Source organism: Diorhabda sublineata, chromosome 4 (genome assembly GCF_026230105.1).
Source record: "Diorhabda sublineata isolate icDioSubl1.1 chromosome 4, icDioSubl1.1, whole genome shotgun sequence".
Classification (NCBI taxonomy): Eukaryota; Metazoa; Arthropoda; class Insecta; order Coleoptera; family Chrysomelidae; genus Diorhabda; species Diorhabda sublineata.
Genome location: NC_079477.1, coordinates 25,329,947 through 25,345,007, shown reverse-complemented (window position 1 = coordinate 25,345,007; position 15,061 = coordinate 25,329,947). Strand labels below are relative to the sequence as shown.

The 15,061-nt window shown below is 33.9% G+C and overlaps 1 protein-coding gene across 3 annotated transcripts in view; it reads right to left on the bottom strand.

The window, feature by feature from the left end:
• Window positions 1-1,956: 1,956 nt before the first annotated feature.
• The window catches only part of LOC130442839 (GTPase-activating protein CdGAPr), a 97,284-nt gene continuing 84,179 nt past the window's right edge, over window positions 1,957-15,061 (bottom strand). For all 3 annotated transcript variants that reach the window (XM_056777203.1, XM_056777204.1, XM_056777202.1), the window contains exon 17: window positions 1,957-6,251. In XM_056777203.1, coding sequence (XP_056633181.1) covers window positions 6,179-6,251 — 73 coding nt within the window. In that variant the 3' untranslated portion in view covers window positions 1,957-6,178. The remainder of the gene's footprint in view (window positions 6,252-15,061) is intronic.

The window sequence follows — 15,061 nt, the reverse complement described above, 5'->3', positions numbered from 1 at the left end:
CGTGTGTGTTCGGGTGTGTTCGTGTGTGTTCGGATGTGTTCGGTTGGGTTCGGATGTGTTCGTGTGTGTTCGCATGTGTTCGTGTGTGTTCGATTGTGTTCGTGTGTGTGTTCGTGTTCGAGTGTGTTCGGGTGTGTTCGTGTGTATGTACGAGTGTGTTCGCATGTGTTCGGGTGTGTTCGTATGTGTTCGAGTTTGTACGGGTGTGTGTTCGGGTGTGTTCGTGTGTGTGTTCGCATGTGTTCGTGTGTGTTCGGGTGTGTACGAGTGTGTTCGTGTGTGTTCGAGTATATTTGTGTTTGTGTTCGTGTGTGTTCGCATGTGTTCGTGTTTGTTCGGGTGTGTCCATATGTGTGTCGAGTGTGTTCGCATGTGTTCGAGTGTGTGTTCGTGTGTGTTCGGGTGTGTGTTCGAGTGTGTTCGTGTGTGATCGTGTGTGTGTTCGGGTGTGTGTTCGTGTGTATGTACGAGTGTGTTCGCATGTGTTCGTGTGTGTTTGTGTGTGTTTGTGTGTGTGTTCATGTGTGTTCGCGTTTGTTCGTGTGTGTTCGTGTGTGTTTTCGGGGGTGTTCGTGTGTGTGTTCGGGTGTGTGTTCGTGTGTATGTACGAGTGTGTTCGCATGTGTTCGGGTGTGTTCGAGTGTGTTCGTGTGTGTTTGTGTGTGTGTTCGTGTGTGTTCGGGTGTGTTCGAGTGTGTTCGTGTGTGATCGTGTGTGATCGTGTGTGTTCGGGTGTGTTCGTGTGTATGTACGGGTCTGTTCGCATGTGTTCGAGTGTGTTCGTGTGTGTTTGTGTGTGTGTTTGTGTGTGTGTTCGTGTGTGTTCGCATGTGTTCGGGTGTGTTCGCATGTGTTCGGGTGTGTTTATGTGTGTGTTCGGGTGTGTGTTCGTGTGTGTGTTTGTGTGTGTGTTCGTATGTGTTCGGGTGTGTTCGCATGTGTTCGTATGTGTTCGGGTGTGTTCGCATGTGTTCGGGTGTGTTCGTGTGTGTGTTCGCATGTGTTCGTGTTTGTTCGGGTGTGTTCATATGTGTGTTCGCATGTGTTCGTGTGTGTCTTCGGGTGTGTTCGCATGTGTTCGAGTGTGTTTTCGTGTGTGTTCGAATGATGTACTCGGTGTTGCATAGCAGCTATATAGGTGAACCCACCCGATCTTGGCGAACCATCGGGTTGGGTTAGTAGGTAGCAGTTCGAACGGCAGTCTACCACATGCCCATTTTGCTGCCTTTTTGGTGGTGTCTGAGACCCAAGGTTGGGTCTTAAGGTCAGTGTGTTCGTGTGTGTGTGGACAAGTTGATGCCAATTTCGTAATAAATGTTGAAAATATACTTTTGATTCACTTCATTGTCATGCTACCACAATAATTGGACACGTTGTTGCCAGATTTCGTAATAAATGTTAAAAATTCATATTTGATTCACTATAATGTCATGTAATTATTCTAACCGGATACGTTGTTGCCGGATTTCCTAATGAATGTTGAGAATCCAATTTTGATAAGCTTTAATGTCTTGTAACCACAATAACTGGATGCGTTGTTGCCGGACTTTCTAACAAACGTTAAAAATTTCTTTTTGTTTCACTGTAATATAAACATTGTAGCTGGACCAAGGTTGAGTCTTAAGGTCTGTGTTCGTGTGAAATACCATGAAATTTTTCGGATCAATTAAAAGTTTGTATCTGGTTTATTACATTCTATTGCACACTTAAAAGACACAGTGGGGATCAATCACCCAACCGAGGTGACCTTGGTCGGGTCGGCCGTTTGTTGCTTCGTTTCTGTACTGTTCATTTTTACGTTAATACGACCAAGGTCACCTCGATTAGTTGGTCGATTCCGACCCTGTAAAAAGCATTTAAATGATCATTATTTTCGATGAGCAGTTGTATACGTTCAAGTAGCTCGATGGAATGGAAATATCTAGAAAATGGAATGGGAATAAATAAAGACACAAATGGATTATACAGTTTATTTAACATAACCATATTCTTCAATGTAAAGCGTAGGTACATATATATACAGTATTCAAAAAAATAAATTATTAGAAAACTTAAAAAGAAAATTTAACTGCGCAATGAAAATATACATTTATTGTCCCTAAAATTTTAACTTTTGTATCTTGTTTATTGTTATTTATAAAGCTACAGTGAAGAACTGAAAACTGTAACAGTCTAAATTTTAAAATTTTATTATTAACGATAGGCTACATTCTTGAGTATTTTACATTTTTTGTAAACCATTATTATATACTTAAGCGGAAATTGGAAAAGTTTTACTATTCTAAAATTAGGTTCAACAAAGTTGTTTGAGATAAAAAAGTATTTAGACTCGTTAAACGGTGTATACTGATTATTACAACTAAGGTAGGTTCAGATAATATTAACTTTGTACTAATTGTTCCTTTTTAGTCACAATAAACACAATGCCTCCCGAATGAGCACTGTGGTCTGTTATTGACTTAGTGTCGGCTATACAAGCTGTAAAAAGAGGAATATTAAGCACAAAGCTGCTGAAAGGTTCCTAGAAAAACCATTAGCCATCATATCCAAACCGGAAGTTTGATAGAAAAAACACTAGGTCGAAAATCCATATTCAACGAAGACCAGGAAACTGGTATTGGATCTCCTGTCACACCACGAATACTCCAACTAAATAAAATGATAGCTTCAATCAATCTACTTAAGTTTATTGTAAAGATTGATTTAAGACATTCAGATTTATTTAGGAGAAAAGCTTAGTTTAGGTATCCGACCAGAGCGCAAAAACTAAATAAATTTATTGTTAACTATACTTTCAAACGATTGAGTGGATTTATGAATACCTAGATTTGAAGAGTCACCCTAAAAGAATTTAAAACATGGATGAAAAAAGTTGGCGTTTAAAAATCACCAGCAGACTGTTTTGGAGGTAAAAGAGGAGTGCATTTACAGTCTTCGAAACATGCTGAAAGTGTCACCATCGCAGGATGTGTAAATGCACTTGGCCGTGCAATACCACCGATATAATATATTGAAAGGTAGACGACTGTAACCAGTTGTATGACAACCTTCCACTGGGCTCATTGGTACAAAGAGTTATATAACCAATGAAATTCCGGTCACCTAAGATCTTTTTAACCAAAAAACAAGAAAATAATAAAGACGTCAAATACTGGTAGAAGTACTACTAAAACATGTGAGTTGGTACTATCATGGTTTCATAGGGTGGATAAGATGGCAGATAAGAGGTAATGTGCTAAATACGGCAAGTGGTACCATGAAGAGGTCGTCAGTTTGTTAGTAGACGATACGGATACTTTCAGTGTCCTGGTAGCTGCTCAATAAGATTTATTATTTTTCTAACTATCAACGCTCTAGGGGAAATTCCTTTGGTCAAATTATACATATCGGAATAGGGATCTGTCAGCTAACGCATTCTTTCCAAACTACAGTGTGTTAAAGTTAAAGTTAAATAAAACGATATTCTGTCAATAAATTTCGAATCGTCCGATCGATTCTTATTGAAACTGTTTGACGATTATCAGTTTCTAACATGAATGGATGATTTCTGGTTTTCTCTAGAGGCGTGCAACAGGGGATAAAGGACCTTTTTTGCATCCCTGAATTCTTCGCCACATGATGAAATGTAATTTTTTTTTCTCAATTTTTGAATTATACAATCATTCCTTACTAAAAAAGTAAGTAAAAAAATAATAACATTTGACTACGCTAAAATTAACTAAATTTTCGAGAAAACCATTTCTTCAGACCGCTCTTTTCATTATTTAGAAGAATAAAAAACAGTTTCTTCAGAATCGACGTATACTGATAGGTTAATTGTGTTATACAAAATGATATCTGTTTGTAAATCTACAGGTTATGAGGCTTTGAAAAAGTGAAAAGTCTTCTGATGCAATAAAACGGTTTTCCAGAAAATTTTGTATAATTTTATTTTTAAAAATTCAACATCCTGTATCTTGAAAAGGATGCGTTTGGACATAAGTTCCCTATCCCTAGATATAATTTGACCAAAGGAATTTCCCCTAGAGCGTTGGTAGTCGAATTTGGGGACACCCTGTTTAATATCTTAGTCACCTATATTGTTTATTTGAGTTAAAATCGTAGACTTTATTAATCTTACACCTAATAACCCGACTATAGTATAAAAAGTTCGAATTTTTGATAATGTTTCATTTTGCCTCCGTTTACAGCAAAAGTTACTATTATATTTTTATTATAATAATTCTATAGATATAATTAATATGGAAATTGATTGATTTGGATATATAATTTTAATTTTATTTAAAATTTCTCTCAACTAGGCCTCATTATCAAAACCTACCTCATCTATACCCACAAAACACTCATAATGCGGGTTTCGATAACTTATTATCTTCAGAGACCAAATTTTACCTCTGAAGATGAAAATTCGGTTATCGAAACACATTTCAGACATTCTAATTGTAAGTGTTGGTATAGTTTTAGTGTAAACAGTGTTTTCAGTAGCATGAATATCACAATTGATTCTAGATATACCAACTTATATTTTATTCGGTTACTTTGGAATTAAATTTGTTTCGATTTTCGTTCTTATTATACTTAAGTGATGTGATGAATTATGTAAAATATTTATAGATAATAGTGGGGTGATGATTAATTGAATCGGGTAATTATTTAAGACAAGTCAGGGGTATAATGGGTTAGAAAAACTAAAAAGAAATGTAGTCTAAGCCCTTTTTGAGGATGATAGGTACATATAATGTGCACTATTTCTATAAATTCATTAGAAATCAACTAGAGTATATACTACAATTTTTTTTAATTTTGAAAATTCATTTTAATATAATTTCAAAATGTAAAATTTATCTAACTTAAGTTTGCACTACTATTTTTTTTTTATTTTCAAAGTGAAATTGAACTTTCAATTATGCCAAAACATCATATACAGGGAATACCATCAATGTACACTGATACAAATATAACGGAAGCCCTTGTTAACAGTATAGGCGATACCAGTCACAAAATATCAAGTTTATTTGTTAAAAAATTTAAATAAAAATTAAGTTATTTAAAAGATATTTCTCATTTGTGCCCCTACTTTATTCTATTATAAAAACTAATATTGCTAAAAATCAGTTTTAAATTGAAGTAACTTTATAAGTGACTACAGCCCCCCCCCTAAAACCATGAAATATTATCCACAGCTATAGATTTAATTAAAAAATTTGAAAAAAAATATTATTTAATACCAGCGCTTTTGTTTTTTTTTGTTTAAAATTTGGACTTCTCTGCAGTTAGATTGAAGGGCCCCCCAACACATCATAATACAGGGTCCACCTCTAGGGCAAGCTACGTCCCTCAGTGATCGCTACTTAAAAATGTTTGATAAAAAAATTCTTAAAAAAACTTTAAAAGTTTTACAGATTTTCTAAAGCTTGCATGGTTTGGCAGTACACAACAATTTGTAGACTAATCTATACCAAATACCAAAATGATAAGAGTATATTTTGTAGTTCTTTATACAATAACAATTTTCTTCATAACAAAAAATAGTAAATGTTACGAACTCGTCCACGACATGAATCCAGTCCTGTTTGATTATTTTAATAGAATCAAAAGTTTGGTGGTTGCGCTGGGTACAAATTGCGTGAAAATAAAGCGGAAATATTTGAGGCCTTTTTGTATGTTTACATTCTAGAACCGAATTAACGAGAAATTCTTTTTGTATAAATATCAGCGAAAAAGACAGTAAATAATTGGATGGAAGTCTTAGTGGATAATTATAATAAATAGGGAGTAGTTTAGTGCATAATTGATTGTTTCTGTAATGTATAAATAAATTGAGTGAGCAAGAAACACCGTGTGTGTAACATCTACCATCAAACAAGTTCCTGGATGAGTAAACACCATAATTAAAAGTAAAGTTGTTGAAGATGTAATTTTTCAAAGAACGATACAAAATATACACTTTTTTGGAGTATCTTAAAACAAACCATGTTTTATTTATACGTCATCATAAATCACAAAAATTTTTCGTACAAATCAAATAACTAGGCCATACAAAATAAAAAACACTAAAAAATATATATACATTAAATGTGAAGTTCATTTTTACAAAGTAAATAACATTTGGTCAATTTGCTATATTATAGAATTTGCAAAAACTCTAATACTTTATTTTAAATTAATTTATTAACAGTTACTGTTTTGACTTTGATTCAAAAATAGCTTTCATGTCCTTAATACAGTACGTTGGTGATGCCTTTTCTTTTCTGAAACAAAAATTATCCATTTTTTACTTTGATTATCGAGATAATTGAATGAATAGAAACTTTGTTATCGAAAAAACTGACCATAAATTGGGTTATTAAACTAACAATAAATCGAAAAGATTTGACAGAAAGTTGCGCCATCAGAAATTAACAAAAAGTTAATTCCCTACATAAAGTATCACCACAAAAAACGTCAAAAACACATCAGAAAGTATATAGAGACAAAAATTGGAATAAGATGGCTATTCAATTACTGATAATGGTAAAAGAAAATGTCAAATCAGCTGATCTTGATAAACAACTCTAGTATTAACGCAATTGATCACATTAAACCACATTTTATTATTTATTGTTACGTTCAAAAATCTTGAAACGGAGTTAAGGAAAAGAAGCTTAGGTAATCTAGACCCTATTTTTGCTGCAGCTTTCGAGAATAATCGCTCACTTGGGACAGATTCGGCAATGCAGAAAATAATAAGTAATTTTTCACTAATAAAATAACAATTCGCTCAAATACGCGTTATTTTCAATTTTTTTAACCTAATAATGACACTTTCACTTCGCACGTACCCGCCTATAAAAACTTAACGGGAAAACAAAGCAACATAACCTTATTTCTTTATAAATTAATATAACGAGTACTTTATACTCCCAAATATCCAAAGTGTTTGTAGGTGTTACGTGTTAGGTAGTAAAAAATTACTCATCTACGCATACGAGTCAACACAACAATGCGAGTAAACGACACAATGTTCTGAACACTCTGAACAGACTGAAGAACGATGTCAATGTTTTTGAATCAGTGTTGCCACAATTTAAAAGCTGAATGTAAAAATTGAACTAGAAAATGTACTAGATTGTACCAACTTCAAACAAATTTAATAAAATTATAGAAAGATGTATAAACATAAGTTTGAATTAAATTTTTTTTTTCCAAAAATGTTATAGACTGTGTCAATTATTATTTTAATGATGAAAAATTTATATAAAGTTTACCGATAATATTGTGCACCTACTGACCGAAGGTAAAATCGAAAAGAGAGGGATCGGAAGGAAGAAAATATTTTGGCTGCGAAACATCAGGCAGTGGACAGGCCTACACTATATAAAATCCAAAATACATACTGTAAGAAATGGAAAATCCACTAGTGGATATGTATTGAAAGAAGAAGAAAGAAATATCTCAAAAATAGGTAAAATTGCCCTTTTATAAATAGGAATCAAAGTTTGTTTATAGTACAAGTACTTTTTGAGGTTAAATTTCACTTAATTGTCATATACTTTATTATACAATGTTCTGTAAACTGCTTCTTCTTATAATACTTTCCGTATTGTCCGCTACGAATTTAAAATGTATCAACGGTCCGATTTCGATTAAAAAATACGACCAGGCGGATATGCTTCAAGAAGATGAAGATAGAAGGGAAATTTTTAGAGATATAAAAACAATTTTCGCACCCGAATACAGAGTATATACGAATGATTCGATTTGTAGCACAGTAAGTGAAAAAATTAAAATCCATTCCTCGATATTATCTATTTATACAAATCTGTTTGAACATATAATCGTAGGTAACGAAAAAGAAACGAGCAAACGACTATTGCCGAGATGATATATATAAAGAGTACGATCCTAGAAGGGATTTTTTCTCGAAAAGTTCAGGGAAAGGTTTCTACGAAAACAATATTTTATATAGGAAATATTTCGAGGAAGCGCAACCAAAAAATTATAAAACTGACAATTCTACCGGAACTTTTTTGCATAATGAAAGTACCAATAAAAAACGTGATTTCCGACAGAAAGTACAAAATAAATTGCAGGTAGACAAAAATTTTTTCGAAACGAAAAATATGAATAAAAATATAAACGACAAGAAAACTAATAAAGAAAAAATGTCAACTAATGAGTGAGTATTTTTTTTTTCAGTATATAAGTGGCAAAATTTTGTTCTTAAATTTAACATTTTCTTGTTTTTGGATCCTTGTTTATAACTATTTGGATAATACTAAATTGGAGATGAACATCCAACTTAAAATAGTTCATAGTTGAACAGTGGGCGGTCAGATGCCTAAGTGTCTGAACTTCGCACGTGTGAGTGCTTCAAATGCAGTTTATTCTTCTTCCTTCATGCACCAGCGACATTTCGGACTTTCTGTAATCCCTGTAGCATGGAGATAGCGTCCTATATGATCGCGTTTAGTCAAAAAGCCATTCACCAGCCGAATGTGCAGTCAAGAACCATTACGACTACAGAACGTCTGATAGTGCCCGTCTCAAAACTATCAAAGGTCAATGTACTTTGAAAGTACCTTGGCTTTATTCTTTTAACATTACTAGGCAAACTGTTAAACATGTCTAAGTGGTTGTAGTTGATTCCTCCTCCATGCATCAGTGACATTCCTAATCTTCTGTAATGCCTATAACATGAAGATCTTAAATGACCATTTCCGGTCACCAATCGAATGTTGCGCCTGTTTAAAAAAAGCAGTTGATTGGTGAGAGAGACATAACTATGCGCGCCTTAAGTTGTCTCATACCGTCCATCACCATAGAGTATCTTTGCGAATAGATTACTGATAGATGTAATAGCAAGACTTTTGGAACCTTTGGTGAATTTGCTGATCCCAATTTGGCGAGCGAATCAACCTCATTGTTGCTCGAGTACCCAAAGGAGCAGGACGTTGCTGTTATCCTTCACGTGTTTCTCGCATTAGAACAAAAACCTATAGCACACAGTTTTAGTCATTATAGCTTGTATGGTGGCTCTGGTGACTGAGTAGATTGAGATTACTGTGTTTCTATGGCGTCGATTAAGTATCACAGCGATTATCTCGGCTTGGAAAATGGTAGCATGTTTCTCAAGTGAGGTGAATTAACTTTCACTCCTGTAGAAGCCTGCTCCAGTCAAGTTATTCGTCCTGAAGCATTCTGTGCACCAAGTAGTTTCATTGCTTAGTGCTGCGGGCTTAGATTAACTCATGCACTATTCTCTATCAGTGACCTAAGGCTTCAAGCCTTTATTATTAACGGTCGCAGGAGTCATTTGGTTACTGTGCATCAAAATGGTTGGAGATTCATAGTCGTCTAGAATTTCCTATAGTCAGTTGCTATGACTGACTATTGTATTCCACCGAATCTGAATGTAATAATCATTAATATGGTATTTATTTTAGGATATGGCCTATATGGCATTCATCTCTTAGCACAAAACAAATTAGAAACTTACAAAGTGAAATAATGAGAAAATTTATGAATACTAATATTGACCCTTGTATCGATTTTTACGAGTACGCGTGTGGAAATTGGAAAACTCATTATAGCATACCACCAGATCGAGCTACATATGATATATTCGAAATGGTATTAATAATAATAAATAATTTAGGTCATAGTTTACAATCTAGGAAAAAATAACAAAGAGAAAAAAATTTTTGGTCGAAATAAGATATAGTTTCATTATTTTCATAGTGTTTTTGTTTGGATGACGTAAACGTAATTAGCCGAAGCATTCACTCAAGGTCGCTAAAAATACCGTTCAGAGATTCTCCTTTGTTATTGAAGATTTTTCGCGGAGGCTTAGTCCGGACCGGCGACGACCTTGTCATATATCAAAGTATGAAGTTGAAATTTTATTGATGAAAATGTCATTTTAATAATTGTGAACTAAAGTATCCAATTTAAGAGGTCAGTAGAAGAGGCTAAAGATGAATAGCCAACAGGCGGGAAATATATAAATTCGCCATTAAAATTGTTGGATACGCCAACTCGGGACGGGGATATTTCAGGTAAACGAAAAGGTAGTCCGAGTACACAGTACAATTCATACGCCAACTTGGGACGGGGAGATTTCAGGTAAATGAAAAGGTAGTGTATTGCGTAAGGCCGGTCATGACATATGCAATAGAAACTAGAGCGGAGAACACAACCACTAAACGGCTCCTAAGAACAACAGAAATGCGGACTCTGAGATCAATAACAGGACATACGTTACTCGATCGGAAGAAAAATGGGACATGTGCGATATTCAGGATGTAATAAGATGGGCAAGGAGCCTCAGAAGATAATGGAGAGACCATGTTGAGAGAATGCCAAATGAACGGTTAGCAAAAATTGCAAAGGAAAAGAAACCAGACACAACTCGACCTCCTGGACGACCACCTATAAGGTGGTATGAAAGCTGGTCCTCAGCATCCCAACTACTCCTGGCAAACCCTTGATGAAAATACAGGACCTAGTCCTAACGTAAGAAGAAGAAGAAGAAGAAAAGGTAGTCCGAGTACACAATACAATTCCAGACGGATTTATTAAAAGTGGAATTTAGTACCTAATCCACTTGTGAAGTGAAAAAAGTAACGTCTAGAATTTCTAAATCCTTTATATTTTAATTTTTTAACATTAGGTAGGTACTAAACAAAACCCGATTAGAGAAAAGAATTTTTAACATATAAAAGAAAGAGACTACCCAGAGACTTTGTCAAATTAAAATAAATTCATTGCTCTGTTCTTCATTCTTCGTGGTGTGTGTGTGTGTGTGTGTGTGAGAGCGTATGTGTTTGTGACAAGTTAAAAATGTGATTAGTAGTATATTTTATGGAAATTAATGATTCTAAATTAAAATGAAAGCAGAGATAACAAAAAGTGGCAGAATTCTTTGTTGCTGCTCAGTAGAAGGATGTAAAGCAAAGTGTCATACCGATGAAGATAAGTTGGGTTAGGTTCATTTCATAATTGAAATCCCGAGCTGCATAATCTTCCGTCTAGAGTTGTCTAATCTTCATGACAACCACGATCACGAGTTGGCACATTGTAACAGAAGATGGCGGGTGTCAAAATTACGAGTTGGCGCACGCCTATATATATTATATGTTAAAATACAGGTAACAAAAGGTCTAAGAACTTTATAACGCACTAAAAATCTTATTAAGTTTCATATTGCTACCTGGGTATCTGTTCTTATAGTAGAATCAAGTAAATTCAAGTTGGATGATGATTAAACGTTGCAAATAAGTTTCGGTTACTGAATAAACATCAACCGGTGTATCCAGCTTCCGATGCCATATGCTACAATGGAAGAATACTTTCTATCGTCTACTTTTTAGGTGAGGGAAAATCTTGATGAAACCCTACATGCTTTATTAACAGAAAAGGAAGAAATATCACCAACTGCCACATCATTATATTTCCAAACAAAAAGTTTCATAGACAAAGACTTTCTGCCACATAAATTATCTAGCGCAGTGGTGAAGGCGAGATTATTCTACCAATCTTGCATTAACGAAAAAGTCTTGGAACAAAGGGGAGATGAACCTTTGAAAGATCTTTTAGCGGAATTAGGTCGTTGGCCTATTTTGGAAAAGAAATGGAAGAAACCAGATTTCGATATAATATGGTTGCTGGCAACTTTGAGACTGTTGAATAATGATATATTGATAGCTCAATGGGTTGGACCTGATATGAAGAATTCTAAAGAGTATATTGTGCATATTGATCAAACTACTTTAGGTTTGCCTGCGAGGTAAATATTTGTATTGAAAATTCTGCTTAAAGATATCCAACAATTCGCCATTAGGTTTCCAATATACTATTTTATTTAAATTTAAAGTATCATTTGATCGAGGAGTATTTGTTTTCAGAAGAGTATTATTCAGAAAAAAAAAATTGAAAAACATTTGAAAATTTGTAGTTTTGAAATTTTTTCTAGCAAATTTGTTGTTGGCTTTTTGAGAGTATTTTTAGAAAATTCAGTTTTAAAACTATGAGCTGATTTCTAAAATCCATAATTTTTTTATACAATATTTGGCAGCATCGCGCTTTGACGTGGTCAATTTTGGAAAGTGAGTAGTTTTCATTCATTTCTAAAATAAGATTTTTTAAATGTTATCCAGTGAATGTTCTCACATTTTTAAAAAAAATCTTTATGGTTAACTTTAAGGTCATATAAACATTCTAACTGGAGACGTTGTTGCCAGATTTTCTTGATAAATATTGAAATTTTCTTATTGGTTCACTTCAACGCCGTGTAAAATATTCTAGCTGAACCGGTTGTTGCCAGATTTTCTAATATATATTGAAAATTCATTTTTGATTTACTATAATGGCATGTAAACATTCTAAATGGACACGTTGTTGCCGGATTTTTGTAATACGTGTTGAAAATATCTTTTGGTTCACTTCAATATCATATAAACTAAACATAACTGGACAAGTTGTTGCCAATTTCGTAATAAATGTTGAAAATATACTTTTGATTCACTTTGATGTCATGTTACCACAATAATTGGACACATTGTTGCCAGATTTCGTAATAAATGTTAAAAATTCATATTTGATTCACTATAATGGCATGTAAACATTCTAAATGGACACGTTGTTGCCGGATTTCCTAATGAATGTTGAGAATCCAATTTTGATTAACTTTAATGTCTTGTAACCACAATAACTGGATGCGTTGTTGCCGGATTTCCTAATGAATGTTGAGAATCCAATTTTGATTAACTTTAATGTCTTGTAACCACAATAACTGGATGCGTTGTTACCGGATTTTCTAACAAATGTTAAAAATTTCTTTTTGGTTCACTGTCATATAAACATTGTAGCTGGACACGTTGTTGCTTTTTCTTGATATATATTGAAAATTTTTTACTGGTTCACTTCAACGTCATGTAAAATATTCTAGCTGAACCAGTTGTTGTCAGATTTTCTAATATATGTTAAAAATTTCGTTTTGGCTCACTATGATGCCATGTAAACATTCTAACTGGACACGTTGTTGCCGGATTTTCATAATACGTGTTGAGAATATCTTTTGGTGCATAAACTAAACATAACAGGAAAAGTTGTTGCCAGATTTCGTAATAAATATTGAAAATCCATTTTCTTATTCACCACAATAACAACTGGATACGTTGTTGCCAGATTTTCTAGTATATGTTGAAAATTCATTTTTGATTCACTATAATGGCATGTAGACATTCCAACTGGACACGTTGTTGCCGGATTTTCTCGACATTTATTCATAAGTACTTATAAATACTAATTAGAAGTACTGCTCTGCTTTGAATAGGATGAGCTCGTTCATTTTTACTGTCACATTGATTTGACATATGACAGCATGTAGTTAAAAGTTGTTTCAAACGTCATCGGTTTCATAATAAGGGATATGTTCCACTTAACAACCCCTCCACGTCCGTTGACATAAAATAGATGTGGAGCGCACATCTTGACCTCTGCAGGATCCCAATATGGCGGCTTGGTAAAAGCCAACAGTTTGAAATAAATATTTTCCACGTAGCGAGGTCAAACTTAACTCATTATGAATTTGCTTGAACTTATAGCGGTGTTTTTGATGAATATAACTGTATTTTTCCACTTCGATGACAGTTTCAGTATTGTAAAGAGGAATTGTGTTAATCGCTGTTGTTGAAGTACCGCCCGCTGGTTCTAAGCCACCAATATTTGTAGGGAACCGATCACAAACAGTGACGTCAAGCTCGAGACGATCCCCTGCCTTGAGTGGAACGATACAAATGTGTTCAAATCGTGGTGGACGTTAGGTGGAACGCTTCTTGGCGTTGTAACAATTCTTTTGTTACTTAAAAAGTACTATACGGTACTAATTTTGATGTTCCCTTCTCATGGTAGCTGTTTACATCCCATTCCATCTCTAGTTCATCTCTTCCTGGATATTTCGTCCTTCCTAACTTCATTCACAGTGTTTAGAAGATTTTCCGAGATAAATCTAGAACGTTGGTGGGAAAATTGTGGATTTTTTTAAAGTGGAAAATCCCTTGGAGTGAAAGATAAGGGTACCAATCCTTTTAGTCCTTAGAAAAAGTAGAATATGGTACAATATTAATTAAAATTAATTGATTTAAAAAAAATCAACACTATTCCCATCAACTTTCCAGATTTTGTACACTACGTAGAAGATTTTTAGCGATAAATCTGGAATGTTTGTGGGAAAAGTCTCGATTTTTTTGTAGGGAATATTACTTAGAAGAATCCAACATAAAATACATCCAAGCATACAGAATATTCATTCTTACGGTGGCCCAATTAATGGGAGCATCGCCTAAAACGGCAGAACAAGACGTAGACGAAATAATAAAATTCGAAATGGCACTCGCTACAATAATGGCATCTTCCGAAGAACGAAGAAACATATCTGAGATATATTTAAGAACCGATATAGCGTCTTTGACATTATACTTTCCGCAATTCGACTGGAAAAAATATTTCGATATCGTTCTGGGTAGGAACATTAATTTGAAGACGCCGGTGGCGTGTTACTGTACAAAATTCCTGATTGAATTGACGTATTTGATGAGTAATACCGAATCTAGGGTTTTGCAAAATTACGTTCTATGGAGATTCGTCAGACATAGGACTAATAATTTGGATAACAGGTACTGATTTTGTCAACTTGTGTCTAACATTTAAAATAAAAACATTAATAAATTTTTATGATCAAAATATTGATAGTAGAAAAAATTTTCCCATCATCTATGAAATATAATTTAGCTTGGCAACATAGCAAATCAAGAAACTCATATTTCTATGGTCGATATAATTGATTAACTACATAATGCATGTTTTTAACTGAAAATAAAATTATGAATCAAGATATTTATTCAAAAGAAAATTATTATCAATATTTTTTTAATTAAATTTTGTCTTCTTAACTACCCTAACCTATAAGTTCTGTCATGTTTATTATTCATAGAATTAATTACGACGTTGCCAAGTTTTTGACATGTATTTTCATTTTATTTAACAGTTGCATTACTCTCCTAACAATAATTACATGGTT